Source organism: Euleptes europaea, chromosome 3 (assembly GCF_029931775.1).
Source record: "Euleptes europaea isolate rEulEur1 chromosome 3, rEulEur1.hap1, whole genome shotgun sequence".
NCBI classification, from domain to species: domain Eukaryota; kingdom Metazoa; phylum Chordata; class Lepidosauria; order Squamata; family Sphaerodactylidae; genus Euleptes; species Euleptes europaea.
The window spans coordinates 79221983-79246923 of NC_079314.1; the positions used below are offsets into that span (position 1 = coordinate 79221983).

General features: G+C 47.9%; 1 protein-coding gene across 1 annotated transcript in view; it reads left to right on the forward strand.

The window, feature by feature from the left end:
* The first annotated feature begins 10033 nt into the window (after positions 1–10033).
* ALX1 (ALX homeobox 1) overlaps positions 10034–24941 on the forward strand; it is a 34674-nt gene continuing 19766 nt past the window's right edge. The window contains exons 1-2 of the mRNA XM_056846743.1: positions 10034–10307; positions 15527–15831. Of these exons, the coding sequence (XP_056702721.1) occupies positions 10079–10307; positions 15527–15831 (534 nt within the window). The 5' untranslated portion in view covers positions 10034–10078. The remainder of the gene's footprint in view (positions 10308–15526; positions 15832–24941) is intronic.

Sequence of the window (24941 nt, forward strand, 5' to 3'; positions counted from 1 at the left end):
GACACTTAGGTGCGCGCAGGATTACAACCTCTGGAGATTTTATCCGGAAGCCAGGGCCTCTGATTCGAGCGGTCCTCGGTCCTGAATAAGTGAACACCGATTGCTCCCTCGCATATTTACTCGTAAGTAACTCCCTCTGCACTCAATAGAGCTTACTCCAAGGCCAATTATGCATGGGAGGTTTTGCCTCTGATTTGCCACTCTCTAGGTGCACATTTTTCCCGTCTGAATTCTCAAAACTCAACAATAAGCCGCCCTGCAGAGTTTTGAGAGTTTGGATGGGGAAAACGGGCATCTAGAGAGCGGCAAATCCAAGGCCAAACCTCCCATGAATAAATGGCCCTTCCCTTTGGTCGCGGTGCCGTGCATATTGAGGCTATTTCAACCCCCCAATGAAGTTCTTGAAGCGGCTGGCTTCGAGAAATCGCTGCCTTTTCGGGGATCCCAGCCAGCCTCGCCGTCTTCCCAATCGGCGCGGGGGATCCTACCGAAGCGCTCCCCCACCCCTTGAAAAGAAAGAAAGAAAAAGAAAGATCGTGACCAAGGAGGGACTGAAGCGACCCATTCGGACTTTATTAATGATCAGACGTGGAGAGAGGGGCTCAGGGTGGGATTTCTTGCCGGGCCCGGAGCTGCGAGAGAACCACCGGAGCCTTTGGGACAGGTCGGGCAGCGAGCCAAGGCTCTCCTTCCCCGCCGGCCCCCAGTGGCGTGCCTTGGACCGGCGCGTCCTGCCCTTCTACAGCACGTTCCCCTCTCGCCAGGCTTGGCAGCCCTGCTCTTTCTCAGCCGGCCTCCCTTCTCCCTCCCCCTCCCCTCCCACAAGCCCAACAACAGGCCCGGGAAGCCGTCGAGCGCTTCTCGGGCCGGCCAAGGAGGGGGCCTGGGGGCTCGCCTCCCACTTTCTCGCTGGCAGGGCCCTTGAGCTCCTGAAGGAAGGGCCCGACCTTTCCTTGAGCAGTGCCAGCCAGCCCTAAGCGCGGGACCAGATCAGACCTTCCCTAACCCGAGCGACAGAGAGAGAACGGGTGCTTTCACACATGCCAAATAATGCACTTTCAACCCACTTTCAATGCACGTTGCAGCTGGATTTTACTGTGTGAACTGGCAAAATCCACTTACAAACGATTGTTAAAGTACATTGAAAGTGGATTGAAAGTGCATTATTCAGCATGTGTGAAAACGCAGAATGAGAGTTAGTTTTTTATATGGCGACTGTCTCTACCACTTAAGGCAACCCTATTTTTGTACACTGCTTTTCTCTACCTTCAAGCAGTCTCAAATTGGCTTACAGTCACCTTCCCTTTCCCTCCCCACAACAGACACCCTGTGAGGCAGGTGGGGCCCAGAGAGCTCTAAGAGAGCTGTGACTAGCCCAAGTTCACCCAGCTGGTTTCATGGGTAGCAGTGGGGAAACCAACCCAGTTCTCCAGCTCAGTGTCCGCCGCTCATGTGGAGGAGCGGGGAGGTTCCCCTGTTCAGAGTCCACCGCTCCAAACCACCTCTCTTAACCACTACACCACGCTAACGGAACGGGACCCTTCTGGAAGACTTTCCTCGGCTGCCTACGGCCATCTAGCTGGAGGCTCCAGGTGCTATTTGAAGAAGGGACCTTCTTGGGAAGTCCTTTGTGAAGCGTGACGTTTCAGTTTTTGGTCCCCTTCGCCTTCCAAGAGGGCGAGGAGCGTTCCCACAAGACGCCCAGGGCCAGGCTGGAGTCTGGACCGAGGAGCAAGATCTCTCCTACCCCCAGCTGTCCCATTTGCGGCCTGAAACCTCCGACGCAGAGAGGAGTTCTAAGGCATTGAGAGTTTCTAAGCCCGCCTTAATCTTTCCGATCCGGATGTTCCTAGAACATTTCGTGCGCCCTAGCTGGCCCCTGGGACCTTTTGAACCACCTTTCCGTGCTCACGGGTAGGATGGCAACAGTAGGCTATTCCAGACCCGATGACTGTTAGTGGAGGAAAGGCGGGCTCTAAGACTGCTTTAATGGTTTCGGGCAGGCAACTCACACGCCCGACAAATTAATCCGAAATAAATCTTGGGGCTGCAGCCAGCGCCTCTGACAACTAACCATCTGTGGCTGGACCGCTCGACAATAAGGCAGCCAGGAGCGCAAAGAACAATCCCGAAAACCGCTGGATTTATTTCAACGGGAACGTTGTCCAGAGGGGAAGGATCGGCACGGAGCGTCTGAATTAATTCGACCAGATTCTCAGCTCCCTTACTCGAGAGTAACGTCGAGTATGCCGGAGCGTGCTGAGCAAGGCACAAGCAAATGAGAACCATCCTGCTGTCAAGCAGTGGGATCCGAAGCACTCTCGCTTCGGTATTCCCACAATGGATCTAGAATGAGAGCATTTGTGAAATCGGAGCAGAGGAGCATTTGCTACATATTTGTACAAATAATAACTTATACCGCCTTTGGAATACATTTTACCACAATGCGTTGGCACATATCTTAGTAAATATTGGCCATTTGTGCACGGGAGGTTTTGCCTTGGATTTGCCGCTCTCTTGATGCGCATTTTCCCCATCCCAATTCTCAAAACTCTGCATAGGGGCTTATTGTTGAGTTTTGAGAATTTGGATGGGGAAAATGGGCATCTAGAGAGTGGCAAATCCAAGGCAAAACCTTTCATGCATAAATGGCCATTGTCATAAATTATCCTGGTTGATCATTTCTTCTTCACAACCTCACAACCTCACTCTCGTAAACCGAAATAATCTCCTAGCCTGTGCACGCCTGAGTCTTAAAGGGCTTTACCCCCAAAAGATTTCGGCTAAACTCGTTTGTGCGCCGGGAGTCCGCCTGGCATCATTCCCAGAGCAGTGCTTTGGTTTCCGTGGAGTCTTGAATGCAGTTCAAATAGAAGCGCCGATATGAAACCATTTAATCTTGTAGCGTGGAGAGGCTGAGAGCTATGGGGCAGAATCGGCACCCAGGAAGGAGAAGGACGCATTTGGGGAGGGAAAACCCACCTGAATCTGGCAGCCATCTGACAGCCAGCGTACTGCACAATTTTATAAGCATGTTGCTAGTCTTTACGTAGCTCGAACCAGTTCATCTATAGTTGGTAAATTCCCTCCGCTTCTTTACGTCACTCACTGGCCTGTTTCACCTCCCTCCTGGAAAAATAAGTATTTAAAATATCCGTCAGTGTTCCCCTGCGAGCTTGTCCGCTGTCCCTTTTTAATGGATAATAATAGGCTTATGTTCTAGGAATGTTCCGGGTAGAGAGACAAATCCACTCAAAGGAGACCACGGTTTCCCCGTGACGCCTGGAAACGTAAGAAAGGCGCACATGCTTTCCTTCCCTAAATATAGCGAGGAGTACCCCGCAGGCAATAAGGTCGGCCCCTCGGAAGAAATAGTCGATAGGAAGAGAATACTAAGCAGGCCAAGTCATTGTCTTGGTGATAACTTGGTTGCAGGGAGGGGGACGTGGCTGAATCCGACTGGGATAATTTGTGTGCTTGGGAATTGGCAAAGAAAAGAGCCCTTGAAGAAGCCGAGTGGTCAGTTTGCCACAACGCACAAGGAAGATTCCCTTAACAGCTAGGAAAACGGACTGAAACGATTTTCAGGAATCCCTCCCAAAGGGCTACGTCATTTAAGAAGTGCTCTGTTGCCTTCCCAAAAAGGTGGGCAGCCAGAGAAAGAGCACCAGGAGGAACTTTTTTTTTCTGGGTGGGGGGCGTCATAACTACAAAACAATACCCCCCTTACGCACAGTGGGTAGCCGTGTTTGTCTGTCTGCAGTAGTAGAAAAGAGCAAGAGTCCAGTAGCACCTTAAAGACTAACAAAAATATTTTCTAACAAAATTACGCATTTATCCTACTCCTTACGCATTCATCCTACTCTGCTAAAGACTTCTTGACTGTAAAGAAAAGTCGTATTAATTTTGGCACTTTACATGAAAAATAAATTCTGTACACCTTTTACTGCGGACACGAATCCGTTTATTCTCGTTTTAAATCTGCACTGCAAATGAACCTGCTTAGCCTGAAAGTCAGCTGGATGTAAAATTAATTGAGTGGGGCGCTTACTGAGAAGGTGGCTCCCCTTCTCTTCCCCCACAAAATCCCTGGGGGCAGGAATTCCCCCCTCCCTTTAAAGACCCACAAAGCGCCTTCTACCCTGAGGGAGTTGCGTAGCTACTACAAGTAGCGCTTGTTTACTCAAGGTGAGCATGTTGGCATCAGCTCCCCCCCATTCCCCTAGGACACAAGCCTTAAAGCACCCTTGTAATTGGGAACTCTTTCTTTCTTTCTTTCTTTCTTTCTTTCTTTCTTTCTTTCTTTCTTTCTTTCTTTCTTTCTTTCTTTCTTTCGTGAAGGGCAGCATATCGAGGTCTATGTAATATTTGGGAACAGAAGTTTCCATTCTTCCTCTTAAAATCTGATTTGTGTGCAGTTCCCGCTCCGTCAGCCCTGATTCTTGGGCTCCTTTCGCGGCGCCGATCTGCCTCTAAGAGGGCGATTAATCGACGCGGCGCTGCCTGCTGAAGGCTGACGCAACTCCCCAGGCGCCCTTTTCAGCACGTTGGGTCGGCATCAGGACCAGGGAGGCGCTCGGGCCGGGAAGGCTCCCGGGGTTATCTCAGGGGACGGTTTCCCTCCCCTCGCTCTCATCCCCCCGGCCAAGAGCCGTCTCTCGATCGAGCCGACACCCTCTCCCAGCCGGCTCAGGGAAGGCTCCATCTCTCCAAACACAGCAACACATCTGCAGGCCGGCCCGCATAACAGGCCTGGCTGCTTGCCTTGCGCAGCCGGGGACTCTGCCCTGAAGAAAGATGCTTTTCAGAGCGTTCGCGCCTCTGGCCGCCCTTTAACAAGAAACTGGCACCGTGGCTCCCGAGGCTCCTTTCAAAGCCGGGCGGAGTCCGCTTTGAGCATCCTGAGGCTTGGAAGAAAACCCATTGCCCTCGCCTATATAACTAACTATATATAGTTACTTTATAACTATATATAACTATATATATAACTCTCTCTCTCTCTCTCTCTCACCATATATATATAACTCTATATATAACTCTATATCTATCTATCTATCTATCTATCTATCTATCTATCTATCTATCTATCTATCTATCTATCTATCTATCTATCTATCTATCTAGTAGAAAAGGGCAAAAGTCCAGTAGCACCTTAAAGACTAACAAAAATATTGTCTGGTAGGGTATGAGCTTTCGTGAGCCACAGCTCACTTTTTTGTTAGTCTTTAAGGTACTACTGGACTCTTGCCCTTTTCTACTACTGCAGACAGACTAACACGGCTACCCACTGTGAATTATATATATGTATAAAACTCTCTCTCTCTCTCTAGTTATAACTATATATATAGTATATATATATAGTTATAATTATATATACTATATAGTGTGTGTGTATATATACACACACACTATAACTATAGTTATAGTTATAACTATATATAGTTACTTTTTTATACAAACTATTTGAGTTTATTAAGTATACTAAGTATAGTATACTTAATAAACTCAAATAGTTTATTTGGTCTTTGTGGAAGATGCAGTTTCTCCTAAACCTCCTTCACCCCCAGCCCCGCTGTACACTCACGGCCCGATCTTATCAGCCCCGAGGCCCATTAATCAACTGAGCTTGTCCGGCGAAGGTTGAACCCGGCCGAGACTCAACCACACCCTGCGCCTTCGCGAAGGGAAGGGCACAGTGAAACTGACCACAGCTTTATCCATTGCATCTGCGAAGTGGGGTGTGGGGGGAGAGAGAGAGGAGGCGCTCGATCTGACAACCGCAAAGGTGCCTGAACGGGACTGAACAAGGTCGGGCGTTCAAAAGAAGCGTCAGATGGGATCTCTGGAGCCCGGGACTTCTGAAACCACCCGGCTGCGCTCCGGATCGTCCCGGGGCTCTCGTGGCGCCTTGGAGAGACTCGGCGGCGCAAAGAGCCGTGCTGGTAGGCCCGGCCCGCTCGCCCGTCTTTCTCCTCCACCCTCTCGCTTTCCTCCCTGGCAGTTGACTAGCTGGCTGCCTTTTCTGGGGATGAAGGGAGCTCGGGGCCTGCAGCAGCCCCGCACGTGGCTTTCATTTAAAAGACTCCCAGGCGGCCAGGAAACTCTCCTGCGCTCTGGGAGACCATCCCTTCATCCCTGGCAGCGGATGCCGAAGATGGCGAAACGACTTCGGGGGCGGGCATTGGCCGGAGAAGGCAGCGCGGAGCTCCTCGGGGCCGAGGAGCTCTTGAAGAAAGGGCCTCTCGAGATGCCACCGGCCAGCAGGCAGCCCTGGTTCGAAGCGAGCTTCTGGCAGCGCAGCCCCAACTTTCCCTTCCCAGGATCGGACTGCAGAAGGCAGGCAAGGACCGGTGGCTCCTGGAAGAGGGACGCCTTCTTATCGCCTCCCTGAACCTGAGCTGCCTGGGCAGATGGCTGGAAGTGAATCGTGGGTCTCCCAGGCTGCAGACACAGTTTGGGGTGGGGGCGAGAATGGGTGGCTGGCAAGGCCTGGTGTCTTGGGGGCATTTCCGCGCCAGGCTGCAAAGCACGCAGAGCAAGAGCAGGAGTCTGAGGCTGTGACCCGAGGAGCATTTTCCTGGGAGTAAGCCCCACTGAAACAAACAAAAATTCCTTCCGAGTAGACCTGCTTAGGCCTGCTGCTTAGTGTACATAGACTCTGGCTCCATTCCGAAACCGACTGACTTGGAAGGAAGGCAGTGGTGTCACTCGGAAGCATCTGTGATGGACCTCCTCCCATCCTTGTTAAGAGAAATCCCCCTCATCTCTCTTTACTCAGTTTCTCCCCGAAATCCGGCCATCCTTTTCTTTCACCTTTTTTTTAAAAAAATGTTGAATCCATTTCTAATCCAATTGCATTTTAATCAAAGGGGGGGGATGAAGAGAGGCAGGGCAGGGGGAGAGAGGCTGTGCAAAATCTCGGAATTTCACTCTGAAGATATTCAGATGCCTTTTATGCCTGGCTGTTTCCCTCCTAGTCACCCTCGACTACTTCGGGACTTTGTTTTGACTGTGCATATATTTTCCGACCTTCAGAGGTCACCTCGCTCTCTCCCCTAATTCTCCCTGCATTTTCTGGATGCTGTTTAGCCAGGATCCAGAAAACAGGCAATGAAATCTTAAGCATGGGAGGTTTTGCCTTGGATTTGCCGCTCTCTAGATGCACATTTTCCCCATCCGAATTCTCAAAACTCTGCAGTGGGGGCTTATTGTTGAGTTTTGAGAACTCGGATGGGGAAAATGTGCATCTAGGGAGTGGCAAATCCAAGGCAAAGCCTCCCATGCGTAAATGGCCAGTGCTTTCCCAAACTTTGCTACCCTCCTGCTAGAGCACCGCCCTGTGGTGTGTAACAAAACAACGACAAGAACTGAAGTTACAAAAGGTTGCATTGATTTCTCTTCAAAGAGAAATGAACCAGAAATCCCTCTCTTAAAAGAGAAAAAAAAAGTTTAAGAGGAGTCAATGGCTGTACCTAAAAAGTGAAAGTCAGAATAAGAAATGGCTACTTTCGAGGGACTTGGTTTATTGACCTCGGATGGGGGGGCAGGGTGTCCAAGATTTGCCCAGAATCCAGGAGCCATAGAGGCAAAGCATGCCTACAGTCTTCAAAGATTTAGCTGAAGGGTATGTGGATGTCTGCTACCACCCCAGAGTCTCGCCCACAGAAGTTACCAAACAGACTCCTGCTACCCATCATGGCCCAGAGAGCGCAAGCGGGCGTCCCGACCGGACATTTCACAGGCCGGCTAAGGCGAGGGCAATATTACCCAGAGCCTTGAAACTCTCGGGATCGAGTTCGAAACCTGCTGGGCAGCCCCTGGGATCTTAAACGGAGGCTGACTTTAGTTGAAGCAGCCAACGGATCCCTTCACGGCTTGGGGAAATTACCACTCAGCCAGGGGGCACGATTTACCCAGAAGCTTTCCTGCGCAAACGTCCTTCCCTCGCAACGCGCAGAAGTTCGAGGGGATCGTAGCCACGCTGCGCAAGAGCAGGAGTGGTAAGGACGCTCCTGTCAAAGGCTGTGCCCTCTTAGCCCCGAGACCCGCGCCCCAGCAAACACCCCCAGCCCAAATGAGCCCCCCCCCAAAAAAAGACCCCTGCCCCGAAAAGAAAACATTTTTGGATTAACTTTGCATTGCAGGAAGGCCTAAGAGGCCGGTGTCTTGGAATTGCCTCGGGTACTCATTCGCCGCTCCCGAGAGAAGCGAGAGGTGGCGGCAGGCGCAGTTTCTCGGGGCCACCTCCCCAGCGTTTGGAGAGCATCCAGAGGGCGACCCTAGGCTCCCCACCCCGCTGGTTGGCAAAACCCAGTCGGCCTGGGAATTCCTTCGGCCTCCATCCACACGAGCTTCCGCCAGGCAAGCTTTCTTCTTGTGGCGCGAATAGCAGGAACCGTTCTGGGCCCCGGGGGCCCAAAAAAGAACCCCCCCTCCGGAATTCTGACTTCCCCGGTTGTACTTCAGCCTCAGGATGCGTCTTGGCAGGGGGGGAAAGCTGCGCCGCCAGAAACGTTCGCTGCAGAGGTCGAAGGAGGGATCCCCGAAGGAGTTCGACGGTCGCCCGTGAAAGATGAAGGGATCGCCGCCGGAGAGGCCGGAGGGCCTGGCTCGCCAGTTTTCAGGGAAGCCCCGTCGGGAGCAGGGCGGACCAGCTTGGCTGCGAGATGAGGCAGGAGCTGCGAGGAAAGCACAGAAGGGACAGCTGTGACATTCGGTGCGTGGCAGCAATGCCCCAGGGAGAGCTCGGGGGCGCCTTCGAGCCCAGCCAGCACCCTCGAGAGCGACGCCTGGAGCCGGCCTCGAAGAGACCCCGCAGCCCCCTTCCCGCCCTCTTCGCGGCCAGGGTCTCAGGCTTGGCCACGCCGTCCTGGGCTTGCCCATTGCCAGGCGATTCTGCAGTGCCAGCCTGCTCCGGCGTGCCTCTTCCAAGCCCAGAGGTGGGTTCCCGTCGAACGTCCTTAGGGATGCTGCGTCCACAGGCGGTCATGACCTCAGCGGCCCCCTCCCCTCACTTTGCTACGGCGACTACTGACTCGAAGGACGATTTTACTCTAAGGACTACTTGAAGTACCATTCTGGCTATTCTGGAGGCTGGGAAAACTGCGGCGAAGTTCGCCCCGATCGCCAACGTCTTTACTCGGACACCGGTGCCAAAAGACTGGCACAAGCAACCGGTCCAGGGCCGGATTAACTCAAAGTAAATATAGTTCGGGTCTTTCTTTCTTTCTTTCTTTCTTTCTTTCTTTCTTTCTTTCTTTCTTTCTTTCTTTCTTTCTTTCTTTCTTTCTTTCTTTCTTTCTTGTTAGACGATCCAAGGCCGATCCAGAGACCGGCTGGAAACACCCCCGGGGCAGCTGCCATCCCAAGGAGATTTCCAGCGCCACCCTAAACCGACTTCACCTCTTCTAAATCCATTTAAGTCAATAGGCTCAGGAGCGTGCGAGTCTGTTTAGGATTGCATTTGCGCGGTTAGTGTGAGCTGCTCCGGGAGCCCGGGCAGAAGAGCGCGGAAGTCCCGGCGCCAGCAGCGTTAGCCCGCCTGAGAAGTCACCCACCCCGTCCCCGCAGCCTTGGGCCCGATCCACCTGAAATTCGCCAGCCGTTTACTCCGAAGACGTCTTGGGCAGAGCTCCAAGGAGCGGTGGAAAGGGGGGGGGGCAGCTGTGAGACCCCCCCCAGCTGACGTCCTTGCCCCGCTCCTCGCGCCCCCACCGCTCCGTCCGCCCCGTCGGCACGGCAGGAAAGCAAAGTCCCTTCGGGTCGATCTGGCGTCTGCGGGGAAGGAGGGAGGGAGGGAAGGAAGGAATCCTCTGGCAGCGCAGAATCCCCGGCGAACTGGGAGTGGGTTGCGGTCGGCCAGGGACCCTGCCCAGAGCCCCCCCCCGCCTGGCTGCCCATCCGCTGTGGGCCGAGGGGGGGGGTCGGGGTGGAGCCAGCGGAGGCCGCGGCGAGGGGAGGTTGCGCAAGAAGCCCCCGCCGAGCTTCAAGATATAAAAGAGCCGTCGGGGCTTCTCCGGGGCGGCAGGCAGGCGGGCGGGCGGGCAGGCGCGGCGCGATCGCGGCTCCGTCGAGGATTATGGACTTCCTGAGCGACAAGTTCGCCCTCAAGAGCCCCCCGGCGGCGGCGGGCAAAGGCGGGGAGTTCTACCTGCCCGCCGGGGGCCCCCTGGAGCACGTCATGGAAGCGCTGGAGGGCGGCGGCGGGGAGGCCTTCTACGGCAAGGGCGGCAAGTGCGTGGCGCAGGCCGCCTACAACCCCCACGGCCGCCTCGACAGGGCGTCCCCGGGCAGGGACGTCGGCGCCGGTGAGTGTCTGCCCTGGGCCGCCGACGGTCGATGAGCGGGGCTTGGGTGGCAGCCTGGGATGGCCGGGGAGGAATCGCCTCTACCCCTTACTTGGAGCCCGGCACGGTTGACCTTCCCACCGAACCTCGGCTCCATGACCTTGGCGTCCGAGTTGGTAGGGCTGTAGCCCCCACCCCCATGCCAGATCCACCGTCCATTCATTCAAATGTGGACATGGTGGTTTCTTTCTTTCTTTCTTTCTTTCTTTCTTTCTTTCTTTCTTTCTTTCTTTCTTTCTTTCTTTCTTTCTTTCTTTCTTTCTTTCTTTCTTTCTTTCTTTCTTTCTTTCTTTCCCAGGCAGATAACCACTTTCTAACACGTCGGGTGGAAATGCACAGCCGCTCTTCTTCTTAGCATTAGTCGAGTCCAGCTCCCGGTACGATTTGAAGCGCCCGGCCGGCGTCGAGGTCCACGGAGGCCTTTCCTTTCAGGAAGCGTCTGGAGGGCCCGAGACAAAGCCCCCCGCCGGGGGAGGCGGGGAAGGGGAGGCTTCCGGGGCTCTCCAGGGGCGGGGGGCGGGGGACAGGCTTCCGAAAGCTCGGTCCCCTCGCCGTGGGGGCGGATTTCGGAACTTCTCTGCTGCTCTGGCCAGTTTTCCCCAATGGTCTCTTCTCGAGAAGGAGAAAATAACGCCCGCGAAGGCCATTTCTGCATGGGAGGTTTTGCCCTGGATTTTCCGCTCTCTACATGCGCATTTTCCCCATCTGAATTCTCAAAACTCTGCAAGGGGGGCTTATTGTTGAGTTTTGAGAATTCGGATGAGGGAAATGTGCGTCTCTGTGTGTAAAGTGCCGTCAAGTCGCAGCCGACTTATGGCGACCTAGAGAGCTGCAAATTCAAGGCAAAGCCTCCCATGCAGAAATGGCCATTCCCAAATAATAGCCGTCCTCTTTCCCGAAAGGCTTGGCAGCCAGAGCCTGGGGAGCAGGGACGCGGAGCCGTTTCGGCCTGCTGGGGAAAGCAGGGGAGGTACAGGATCCTTGGCCAGGCCAGGCCTCCCGGGGGCGATGCAGTATATCTGCATCTGACTGCTCCCTCAAACTGCGGCCGGCCTCTTGGAACCCCCCCCCCCCCCCCCAAGCCAGCCAGGCAGCAGAGCTGAGCCGATCCCAGCCACCGAGCCGCCAGGCCGGGTCCCATCTGCGCCCCTTTAGTGCGATCTTACAGAAAGTTCCTCCGATCTAAGCTCGTTGATTTCAGTGGCTTTCACCGGGAGCGGCTCTGCAGAGAATGCACTGTCACAGAGCAATCCTGAGGGTGCCTACTCGGAAGTAAGGCCGGCTGTCTTCAAAGGGGCTTTTGTGTGTGTTAAGTGCCGTCAAGTAGCTTCCGACTCATGGCGACCCTGTGAATCAATGACCTCCTAAATGTCCTCTTTGACAGCCTTGCTCAGGTCTTGCAAATCAAAGGGGCTTACTCCCTGGTCAAATGTGCTCAGGGTAGCAGCTGTTGTCTATTTCTCTCCTTCCCTGGAGCTCCGGATCAGTGCTCGGGTAGCCTGACTTTTCTTTAGGGTCATTTCTGCATGGGAGGTTTTGCCTTGGATTTGCCGCTCTTTAGATGCACATTCCCCCCATCCAACTTCTCAAAACTCAACAGTCAGCCCCCCTTGCAGAGTTCAGAGAATTCGGATGGGGGAAATGTGCATCTAGAGAGCGGCGAATCCAAGGCAAAACCTGCCATGCATAAATGGCCCTTCCTACGTCTGTATAATCCGATGCGTATTATCAATGCAGAAGGGTGCTGGAATGTACGCACACTAGGAATAGATCTGTCAACTGCCGGATCAGACACAATAGAATCCAGCAGCTACAAATAGCGAAGCGAAAAAAAATACTGATCGAGCCCTTTCGGCTTCCGACTCCGGCCAGGAACGCGGCGAAAACGGAGCATCTTGCGGGTGCGTCTTCTCTCTGGATCTACCAAGCGGCGTAAGTCCTAAAGTGTAGCTTAGGACCTGGCCGCCTCGTTGTCAGTCCCTTGGCTATACTGGCCAGGGACCTCATTCTGCCGCGATCCAAAGCGGGGCGGGCTCCATGCGATTCTCTGATCGGCTTTCGACGCTGCGCCCGAGGTCTTCCAGCGACTCCGATTCCCGAGCCAGAGGACCTGAAGGGGAAGCCGAGCCTCGGGACCCGCTCCCTCCAGCCGCCCCTTTCTCCGCTTGCTCGCCTGGAGAGCGTAGGCAGCTACAGGGGCGGAAATATGGGGAGGTCGTATTCCCCCAAACCCACCCACCCTTTTGCTTCATTTTATTCTCACCGGAAATGCTGGCGAAGTTCGCAGCAACATCTGGTGGAGGAGCCCTCTGAGCCCAGTAGTAAATAATGTCTCCGTAAACGTGGAATCATAAACCCACTGTTAATCTATAATGGTTTAAAAGGCTCCCGGGAGTTTGGGAGGATTCCTCTTTCCTCTCCTCTCCGGTGCGGTCGTGACAGCTTGCGCTTGGAGAATTATACCGGTCAGTTCTAGACTGTCTAAATTATACCTCTATTAGCCTTGCAGTTGCCGAGGTCAGTATTTTCGTTTTCAGAAATGCAATTACGCTTCCGGCTCTTGTCCCGAGCATATTTCTGCAGCCTGGCCCTGGAAACATGGGAGGTTTGCGTTGGATTTGCTGCTCTCTGAACGCACATTTTCCCCAGCCAAATTCTCAAAACTCAAAAATAAGCCCCCATGCAGAGTTTTGGGAATTCAGGTGGGGAAAACGTGCATCTAGAGAGCGGCAAACCCGAGGCAAAACCTCCCATGCGTTTTGGCCCCATACGGTTTGCAAGAAAAATCTCATTCCTTTGCAGTGGAACGTCTTCGTTGCTTCAGAGGCAAACAGATGGGACGCATCAGAGTAAAATCTATCGCCCGAGAGAAACTCACATCCGATCCCCGAATTTACAACACGAAAAATCTATTTTTCCTATCCTTTTTAATCTGACAAACGGCAGGGTTTCCCCTCGTCGAAACTTGTGAACTGCAGTGTCCTTTAAAGCCAACACACCAATGAAAAGTGAAAACTTTACTACAACGTCGTTTAGTTTAACGAGGCTGAAGATCTTGCCGATTATATACCAGGCAGATAAAAAAAAAAAAGGAAATGAAACTAAACAGAAGAATCAAGTAAAATAATCCTGTGCGGAACCGCCTAGTATTTGTCTTTTAAGGCTGCATTAATTTTATAGCTTGCATCGTTTTTTGCGCACAGATCTCAGAACCCTGCAATTTCCTTTTACATTCTCGACTCCTTTTCCTATCTTCACTTTGAACTGGTAAACTACAACATCTAAACATTATCAGCAAACGTTAGCTCTATTTTAGTTCAGTTTTTTAGACCGCACTGTGAGAAATAAAAGTAATTATGCTTCCCTGTATTCCGTGTGTAATGATATACCCTTATTTTAAATCCTTAGAAAGCTTTTCAGGGCATCCTTTTTTAACAATCACGTCTTCAAAAACTGATAAGGTCTTGTGAGTTTGGTGCCATATATTTCTTCGCTGTTTCGAAGCGTTCTGATTTTAATATAGTCCTTTTTCTTAGATCCGTTCTGGTTTAGCAGTAAAATCGCTTAACTTCAAAAGTTCTCCAATCATATTTTCAGTAGAAGTGAAGAAACCTTGATAGTTATAGAAAAAGGAAGTTATTTGTGATTGGTGTTAGCGACACAACAGAACAGTGATAGTTTGCCATCATCTGCATGCATGTGGATCCTCATTCATTGGAGGTCGATGTCAGTCCCACTGCGGGAAGCTTAATTTCCTAAAACTGGAAATAACAAAATAGAATACTGTTAGTGTGACTTTCTGTTGTGCATCTTGCTTTCTTGTTTTGCATACTGATGACAAAAACAAACCCTAACAAATGTACGTATAGCAAAATCCCATGCACATTTACTCAGAGGTAAGTCCCAGTGCTTTCGCTAGGACTTTATTTCCAAACAAGTGTGCGTAGGATGGCATCTTCACAGTTGAAATCTAAACGGCAGACTAAGATCAATGGGGCTGGCTTCCTAGTAAATGTGCTCGCTTGAGGTTGAGCACCAGTGGTTTCAAAGGCACTTGATTTGAAGTAAGTGTGCTTCTCTGTGTCTGGTTAAAATTATACCAAATGAACAAGGAGACATAATGAAATTACCGAGTGTGGCAGAGACCCTTTAAAACAAGCTCAAAAGGGCAAATTAGGTGCCATCCTTTGTAAAATTTTACTACCCTGGATGGAATTCCTCCCTAACTCCCCCACCTGTCAAACAAAGGGGGGGAAAGGTGAAGCTCTTTCAAATCTTGTAACATGCTGCATTGGTTATCCCCATAATGTGACGTGGGGGGGGGGGGAGAGAGCTGGGAAAGTGTTTTATTCCTTGTTCAGAAGCTAAAGAAAAAGACTTTAATCTGTATCTTAAACACTGAGTGTTTTCTTGCAGATAAATGGACCTTGCAATACCCCTGTAATATTAAGGAAACAATCTGTTTCATTGAGTTATTTTTTTAAAAAAAGAAATCCTACAATTTGATATAATAAATGTCCTAACTGGAAACAAAGGCAATCCATTAAAGCAAGGACATTTTTTTGAATTTATTTTTGAGCAGTTATTCTTGATTGGCAAGTGTTCTATTTTAATGTCTCTTCCTTATCCATTTTGCCTGCCAATCATTGTAACTGCTGGGCAAGCTGCAAAGCAAAATGCAACAACTGGGGGCATGATTCATTTCAGTGGCACCAGTGCAGCCCAAACTCACCTGTATACTCAAAAGCAAGTCCCATTTTGTCCAGTACAGCTCACACCCAGGTAAGGGGGCTTAGGGTTACAGCCAAAGTGCTCATGTTTGGCAGAATTGGGCCAGGAGAGCACATATTTTAACCCCCAAGGGTCTATGAAAAATATCAATTAATGGATGGCCCAAAATGATTCTCTTTTGACTTGGTGGTCCATATTGTCTATCCTTTGCTTTACTTTAATTGCAAAAAGACTGGAGCATGCCCTGCGAATAAATCCTGTTGAACTCTCAACAGTCTTCCTTCCGTGAGAATGTGGTGTTCTGTATTAGGAAGAATGTATATATTTTAAGCAATATGTGCTCCTTCCAGATGTGGATGGCTCCTCTTCGGTGGCAGCCGTTTCATTTTTTTTTAAGTACCCTAAGTTTAGAAACAAACAACCCAAATCTGTCTCCCTCTTGTGTACAGTGAACTATGGAATTACGAAAGTGGAAGGGCAGCCGCTTCACAGCGAGCTGGGCAGGCCCTTGGAAAACTGTGGCAGCCTGCGGATGTCTCCGGTGAAAGGGATGCAGGAGAAAGGCGAGCTGGATGAACTCGGAGATAAGGGCGACAGCAATGTCTCTAGCAGTAAGAAGAGGAGGCACCGGACCACTTTTACCAGTTTACAGCTGGAAGAATTGGAGAAAGTGTTCCAGAAGACACATTACCCCGATGTTTATGTAAGGGAGCAGCTGGCTCTGAGAACAGAACTCACGGAGGCCAGAGTTCAGGTAGGAGACCCTCTTCCATCCAAAACAAGTCACTCGCTCTGGAGGCTAGGAGCTCATTCGGTCCTGCACAAGCATTTATGAACTATCCCTCAGACAGAGGACAACACTATGTTTACTGTTAAAGCTTGGCCAGCTGACTGCATGACTGTTTGGGTTGCTGTGCTGTTGGTCATTAGAGAGTGTCAGGAATAATAATATTTCCCATCTCTTTTAAGCATTTCAAATGCTTCACAGCCTTTATCCAGCGGTTCTTACAACAGGATGATCAGTCATCGTCACCCTTACTGAAATACAGGGGAGGGTGGATTGCTTAAGGACATTCGTGGGTTATGAACAGAGGATGTAGATCTTACAGGCCATGCAGTACCAAAGGTGAAGTTACAGTCCAAGTTCACAGCCAATGTTTCTGAACCTTACATATTGCCCTGACAGTGTCTTAAGGTTCTGTTGCACTACTTGTGTGTGTGTGTGTGTGTGTGTGTGTGTGAAGTGCCGTCAAGTCGCTTCTGACTCATGGCGACCCTATGAAAAAATGTCCTCCAAAACGTCCTATCCTCAACAGCCTTGCTCAGATCTTGCAAATTGAGGGCCATGGCTGCCTTTAAGAGTTAATCCATCTCTTGCTGGGTCTTCCTCTTTCCCTGCTGCCTTCAACTTTTCCTAGTGTTATGGTCTTTTCCAGTGACTCTTGTCTTCTCATAATGTGACCACTGTATGGCAACCTCAGTTTAGTCATTTTAGCTTCTAGAGTCAGTTCAAGCTTGATTTGATCTATAACCCACTGATTTTTTTTTTTTTTGGCAGTCCACAGTATCTGTAACACTCTCCTCCAACACCACATTTCAAAGGAACCTTCCTTTCTTCATTGTCCAGCTTTCACACCCATACATAGTAATAGGGAATACGATGGCATGAATTAACTTGATCTTGGTTGCCTGTGACACATCTGTTTATAGGTTATTGTTATTAGGGGTACAGAAGGGGAAAGACGGCCATTTTGAAATCAACTGCAAAGTCAAGTTTGTGTAGGACTTAGGAAACACTAAAACATAAGCATCACTTGGGAGCAGCTGATAAGGCTTTTCATTTTACCTTCATACACTGATGTCCAGGAGCTTCCCACAATATGGGCTCGAAGGGATACATTTACATTTGGGACGTTTCCAAGATCCTTCCAGCGAACTGGAATTCTATCTCCATGCGGTATTTGTTTTACTGAGTGTGGGTTAAATGTATCAACAAAAGCAAGAGATTTCAAACAGGCTGCAATCCGACCCCTCGTATCAGTGAATAAATATTTGAGCGACATGTATGGAGTCTGGTGCATTAACCTTATGATGGGAAAAGATCGTACAGGGGATTTGGTTGGTCCCTGATCCTAATTAGCTGCTCAGCCCTTCAGTTACATGTGTGTAGACTGAATGTGCTATGGGGTGAGGGTGGGGACCAGGATCAGAGCCTCTAGCCTAGCCTTTCTAATTAACATGTTAGTCATAATGTGTGGATGGATTTCCCTTGAATAAAAAAGGGAATACAAAAGTGATCTATCAGGATCACATATGCAGGGCTGACGTATGTAAAATGTGTGCAATCATAAGCATTGTTCACAGGTTATGCTGAACATGTGTAGATGGGGAAGGCATCCTCTCCTTCCCATAGTCAGGGCTGATTGAACAGAGCCACTCACTGGTTGCATCAATATTGTTGATTTCTTTGAGCAATTAAGGCGCTTCACACATTGCCTTTTGTTAGGTCTATACCTAAGGCATTTAAGCAAGTGGGGTCAGACATGTTTACAAGCATATGTATATTAAATATTAAGGAGTCAGATTGTCAGTCTGTCATTTATTAAGCATATGTTCAGAGGCTAACATGTTATGCAGCGTATGAACCCCGGACAGTGTAAATCCTAAATGGAGTTACATACTTTTAAGCCTATTGACTTCAATGGATTTAGAAGGGTGTATATCTGCTTAGAATGGCACTATAAAGGGTTCTAAGCAGAATTTTTCTTAAAAGCCAAGTGCCATTAAAACCAGTAGAAGTGTTGGGCCCCTAGAAATGTAGGGTTATGCAATGTTTTGAATGTATTGACGGCCACCCGAAGCAGGTCTGCTCAGAATCCTACTCAGGTCTATTCAGTGGGGCCTACTCCTCCTAAGAAAGTGTTCTTAGGATTGCAGTGTACGTAGAGGAATCACAGTAGATACTAGGCATACTATTTAGTGCTATAGGCACACACCTAAAATTGCTGAAGGTATCAGTGTTAACTGTGGGTGTGCTAATGAAAAGTGGAGATTTACAGACTGAAACATGAGATATAGCAGACCAAAGAATTAATATTCTTGCCTCCATCCTAAACCCCTTTCCTTCCATGCTTGGTGATTCAAGCTCACAGCTACAGTTCAGATTCAGCAGCACAGCTGTAGTATCTGGCTTCATTTATGACTCCCCCCCCCCAATAAAAATAAAGTTCCATGAGATCTCTTTCTATTAAAAAAAATCACAATGGGTAGCTGTGTTAGACTGTCTGTAGCAATAGCAGTAGAAAAGAGCAATAGTCCAGGAGCACCTTAAAGACTAACAAAGTTTCTGGCAGGGAATGAGCTTTCATGAGTCAACAGCTCACTTCTTCAGATATCTGGTAACTTCTAGTATCTGAAGAAGTGAGCTGTGACTCATGAAAGCTCATACCTTCCAGAATTTTTTGTTAGTCTTTAAGGTGCTACTGGACTCTTGCTCTTTTCTACTGCTATTAAAACATCAGTTTTTAATTTTTTTTCAAGAATAGGAGAAGAATAGCATAAATGCTTGCACTAACTAATCAGTGAAAGTTTAAGAAATAGCCGTTTATTCAGTGATGCAATTTGAAACAATTTTTAATGAATGTATATCGTGTTGAAATGATGAGATTTGCCTCTGCAAAAGCATGGTGAGGATTGTGTGGGTGAGAGAAAGATTTGCACTAAAACACTGAAGGGGAAAATTTGGATGGCATCCTTTTCTTCTGCATAGAATTTGGGAGGGAGGCATTGCCCTTTATTTCACTTAGCTCTAGGATGTCTGGATCACTGCCTAATACCTGAACATATTTACCAGAGACATGCCCAATTGATTTTTTTTCTTTTTTGAGCAACTGTGCCCTATTGTAACTGCTATATTTGAAATTCTCCTGGGTTTCAAAACTAGTTTGCTAAGAAGTGTGTACATGTGTGGGGGGAGATGGGGGGCAACCCTTCCAGAAAACGTAAGCTTTTTGTTTTCATGGTTCTTTGGATCCTTTGATGTGTGGCTAGTATCACTAAAATTAACGGCATAAAAAGGTAAAAGACTTTGACACTGACTAATACTGACAATAATGAATAGGTATCTGCACAGCAACCAATCCATAAATTGCAATTAAATTTTATTTCATTATCAATAGGGTTCACATTCCAATAAAATAATAGCAACATTAATACATAGAATTTTTCTCCCCTGTGATATTTTCCCATCTTCAAAATGGGACATACCTGTTGGCTCTGGAAGGTAAAGGTGAAAAAGTTATTAATGATACTGGAGACAATTTTGCAATTTGAAATAGCAGATGCTGAACTGGGATAGCTGTTTATGGCTCAATCAGGGGGTGACCTTTTACCAAAATGTAGCCAAATATTGTTCTTCCTGTTCTAATCTGGCAAACAAATGAGCATCCAATTATCTATTCTGAGAAAGATATAAATTGTGTTCCCTCTATCACACTTTTTTTTTAAAGGAATTCCAGAATGTGTAGTAACCCTTTGTGGAATGGATAATCCATGCTCTTGGACAAAGGGATATTCTTGGGAGGTAGAACTATAAGTTACTTAAGATGGTCTCTGACATGAAATTCACCAAGTCTGATTATTCTTTTGCCTTTGCATGTTGAAGCTGATGTGACTTGAGTTTTCAGATCATAGTAAAATTGCCTTAAGCAGCTCGTTTAAAATTAAGGGGCCTGGGCATAACTGACATACAGGGCAATCCCATCTTCCTTTTTCAATCGCATTCCACATGGGCTCTCGCAGGCAGTTTTGCACAGCACTACTGCACAGGTTAGGTAAGGGTGGCAGACTCAGATCAAGTTAGTTTGTGTGAGGTATGATAAAGAGAGAGGGGATTTACAGTTTGTATATGTTACTTGCTCTCTTTGGAAGAAAATAGTCAGTTTTAATTCCCCCCCTCCCGAGAATGTTTGTTTTATGCATTGTGTACACAGTAATTTCCGTGCATATTGAACCAAATGCTCTGGATTTTCGCATTTCTGATCAGCCAACGGAGGAAAAACCTGCCCCCAAAAAATGGGGATTGAGCTTGCTCTGAGTGGCAGCAGTATTCCACCACAATATTAAGCAGTTTTCAAAGGCCTTACATCATTAGAGACCCGCATCTGGCTACGCAGGGATAACAAGCAGCAGATTGTTGCCTTGTTTTGTGCAGGCAATGGTTACTTTATCTTTGCCAAGAGTCAGTTTTGAGTAAATTGATGTAAACAGAAACATTTTGGGGGAGTGTCAGCATTAAAAAATGTGGGTTCCTTCTCTGTCAGATCCTCTAAATTCAAGTAAATTGTTTTATTTAGTTTAGTCAAATGATTGGCTGGTTACACTCAGTACGTCTCCCTTCCTCCGCATTTCATCAAGATCCAATTTATGTTTTGTCCTGCATACATGCCGAGAGAGTTAGCCTGAACCTAATTTATCGAAGTTGTTCTCTTTCCTGCCGCATGTCAGTGGAGTAATTGGCACCCAGCTTAAGGAGATTGTCAAGGACTTTCTTTTTTCCAATGAAAAGAGCCTCATTACTAAATTCCCATAACATGTTCTCTCTGCCTCCTGTGGAGACAGCAGGGGGGAAAATGGTTGCTTGTAGCCTTCGGCACAAAAGATAATACAAATTTACCAACGAGGGGTGCAATCCTGCAATTGGTTATGCATTGGGCAAGTTCCATTGACTTCAGTAGAATGAATGCATGTATAGCTATGGGCCGGATTGCAGCCAGAGTTCTTAAAAAAATATGCTCAACAGGTCTGAGTCACAGCTATGCTTTGATTGTTTGGGGGCATTTTTCAAAACTGCCATATTAAATTTGCAACGGGTCCATGGAAATTAAAGTTTATCCCTGCTGCTTTAGGCAACATTAGGGGTGTTTCTGACTCCTAAAGGACTACAGCAATAACCTCCGCAAATGATTAACACTCAAATCAGTTTCAGAAACATAGTCATTTATGTTCCTGCTCTGATATTAGCCTTGAATAGCTATAAGGGCTTTACCTATTTCCTCGTTGCTAGTCTTTAACCGCAACCTGGGGAGACCAACATTATTTGTGTGTGTGTGTGCTGGGTTTAATGCATCGGTTTATTTTAAGGCCTATGGAACTGAGTGAAGAAAATCAGCTGCAATCAGATATCATTAGGATATCTTTTGATTTAATGATTCATTTAATTCTTGGAGGGGGGGATGGGAGTGGTTTGGACAGCCAATAGGAATGATGAGAGCCAGGGTGCTGTAGGGGTTAGAGTGTCAGATTAGGATCTGGGAGTCTGAGGTTCAATTTCCCAGTCTGCCATGGAAGCTTGTCGGGTGACCAAGTCACACACCCTGAGCCTAGCCTATAACTGTTGTGAGCATAGAGGACAGAGGAATGATGTAAGCTTCTTAGGGTACCTGTAGGCAGGTTATAAATGAAGCAACTAAATAATGTGTAACTCATACGGATTTTGTTTTAAAAGTGATATATGTAAATGTGTGGCTATTGATAAGATTGAGCTTCAGGCTCTAAGGAAGTTTGTTTAGATGGTTTGATTTGCTATGGATGGAATGATTTGTTAGATGGAATGATTTGCTATGGATGCCGGAGCTTCATTGCGCACGGAGCTTCCCTGGCCCTTCGCATAAGAAATATGTGTGCCTTGCCACCGGTGGAACTGCCATCCCAGTGAAGTGAAAAGGGCAGCGCCACCTGGACAGAAGCTCCAAAATCATGACACAATCATAGATCACAGTAATGAGAGAGATAAAATGATATGGAATTTGGTAGGCTTACTTTGATGTCAGTTATTTAAGACTGAAGTAAAGTGGCAAAACAACTCCGCAGATTAACCTCTAACCACTGGAAATGATTTCAGAAAAACATCCTAATATGTGAGCGGTTGAATCAGCTAGGCAGACAAGATGGAGCACTCTTGTTTCATTCCAGTGGGGCGGACATCAGAGTTCCCCATAAGACCCAATGTAATAACTGGAGGGTGAACGCTGACAGCTCATGCTCTAAAGCAGTCAGGATTGATAGGATCAGTGGCATTTCCATAACACAAAGTAGATCAAGGATGCTGTCAGCATTTTTGGATGTCATGTGTTGCCTGCCTGGTGTTTCTGGTGAGGTCTTCTGGCAAGTCAGGGACTCCATACATGAGCAGTCCAAATGGCACTGGGTGACCATGCATGGGATTATACCCCAAATCTGTAGACTGATTTTCTACTTCATGTGACATATGCATTTACCACTGGTATGCCACAGGTATTCATAATATATGAAAAGGAGATGTATGCCTGAAAACATAAAGTGGATGTACATCTGGAAGCCGTGGCCAATTAAACTGCCGATACTCCACGAAGTGTTAATTGACCTTTAGATGACAACGTAATTAGGTGGTATCTAAAGTGCTTTTACAAGGGCTAGTTTGCTATAAATAAATACAGATGATCAGCACGTGTTAGATCCTATGAGAAAGTATTCAGACAACCACTGTGAAGCTTAAATGGTGAAGCAACCACAGGAAACTAAAAGAAAATGATGATCATTTTATTATTTTGATGCATTACAAGTGCATGGTGGGCTATAGTCAGGGATTCCTCACATGCTGTCTAAACATATGAAATACAGATGGGTTAGCAGGCAGTGAGTCATGATCTTACAGCTGTCTGTAAATGGCAGATTTTTTAAGATAGCCGATTTCTGTCCCTAAATGCCTTCACCACCTCAGTCACAATCTCAGAGTGGTCCTCCATTTGATTTCGTAGCATGTTGTGTCAGAGGACTATAATGATGCTGTGTTTTAGTTTAAAATATAACCAGTTACACCAAGTTAGACCGATGATCTATCTGGCAGCAAATTTCGAGATCTTCTGAAGAGCTTTCCCAACTCTGCTAGTTGGGATCCCATAACTGCCTGTTAATTGTTAATGCCAGAACTTGTCAAGATCCAGTAGCTGCTGGTATTCACAACAAACCCCAAGGTTCAGTGGTCACCCTCACTGCTTTCACACAAAGGAGACATAATAGGAAGACTGGACTAAACAGGGCCCAGAATGAGTTGAAGAGTGCTCCGTGGGGAAGAATGCTCTGTGGGGAAGCCGTGATGGGATCACTGTAGATATTTTTTTCCCTTAAGCAGAGACATAGGTCTCTTATGCATGGCAGTTTCACTCGCTGTCACCCCTCCGACCACTTTGGGTCTTGGTTTTGATTATGCATGCCCTTTCCAACTGTCAGAGGTCGCCTCGCTCTCCCCCTGCGTTCCCCCGCAGTTTGCCTGCATTTTGAGGGACCCATTTTATCTCAAAACGTGGGTGAAACACTGGGAAACAGGGGGAGAGCAAGGCAATCTCTGGCAGAAATGGCATGCATAATCCAAACAAAGACCCAAAGTTGTCGGAGGAGTGACGGCAAATGAAACAGCCATGCATAAAAGACCAATAAATCTGAAGCTATCTCTCATTCCAGTGACTAAACCTAGGACGTTGTACAAGCAAAGTCTGTGTGCTTCTCCATGACACTTTCAATGGTAGAGAAAAGTGAGGTGTAAATATCAAGATAAATAAATTACTCCAACAGGAAAGAAAACATTTCTATATGTTACAATTGTTGTGAGGCACATCAATATTACAGCAGTGGTTTCCCCAGCAAACATGGCAAGGGTAGAAATAAAATATACATGTTGCCATATATTTAAACACCCATGTATATGGAGCTTTTCTGTAATTCTAGCAAGCCATTAATCCTCTTTCATTCCTGGTATTTAAATGACCACAGTAAGGTGTCTGTTTTGAGAACAAACTTTTTTGCTGTAGCTGAACAAGGGATGGTTTTCCTGTAATACATGTGTTCTCATTCAGCTCATTTGTTTCCACCTACAAAATATGGTTAAGTACAATGTTCCTCTGTGGGTAAGGAAATAATTAGTGCAAATGACACAACGTAGAGGAAGTCATTGGGTTCTCTGCAAGAACTACAAGAAGTTGCTACTAAACTTACTCTGGCTGCGAGATCTCGAAGACTTACTATTAGAAGAAGAAGAGTTGGCTTTTATACCCTGCTTTTCTCTACCTTTAAGGAGTCTCAGGGCGGCTTACAGTCACCTTCTCTTTCCCTCCCAACAACAGGCACCCTGTGAGGGAGGTGGGGCTGAGAGAGTTCAGAGAGAACTGTGGCTGGCCCAAGGTCACCCAGCTGGCTTCATATGTAGGAGTGGGGAAACAAACTTGATTCACCAGATTAGAGTCTGCTGTTCATGTGGAGGAGTGGGGAATCAAACCCAGTTCTCCAGATTAGAGTCTGCTGCTCTTAACCACTATAGGCTCTCACATTAAAGAAGTAGGTATAGTTATATCCCGACCAACCTTACAAGCTGCTGAGATTTTACTAGTCATTCAAATCTATGCAAGGGGTATAAAGGGTTTAGACAGGTAGATGACCAACAGAGCTGCTTCCAGTCAGCTTGACTGTGACCCCAGTTAATGTATGTAAGTGAGGTGTATTGATTTTGGCTGGATGTACCTCTCCATATTTAGGACTGGGGTGAAAGGGACTGAGGTTGAACACATGAAGCTGCCTTATACTGAATCAGACCCTTGGTCCATCAAAGTCAGTATTGTCTACTCAGACCGGCAGTGACTCTCCAGAGTCTCAGGCAGAGGTCTTTCACATCACCTACTTGCCTAGTCCCTTTAACTGGAGATGCCAGGGATTGAACCTGGGACCTTCTGCATGCCAAGCAGATGCTCTACCACTGAGCCACAGCCTCTCCCCAAAGTTTAGATTTGAAAGTCATGAAAATAGCGCCCTTCCTCTTGGCTGCCTTTCTTTTGA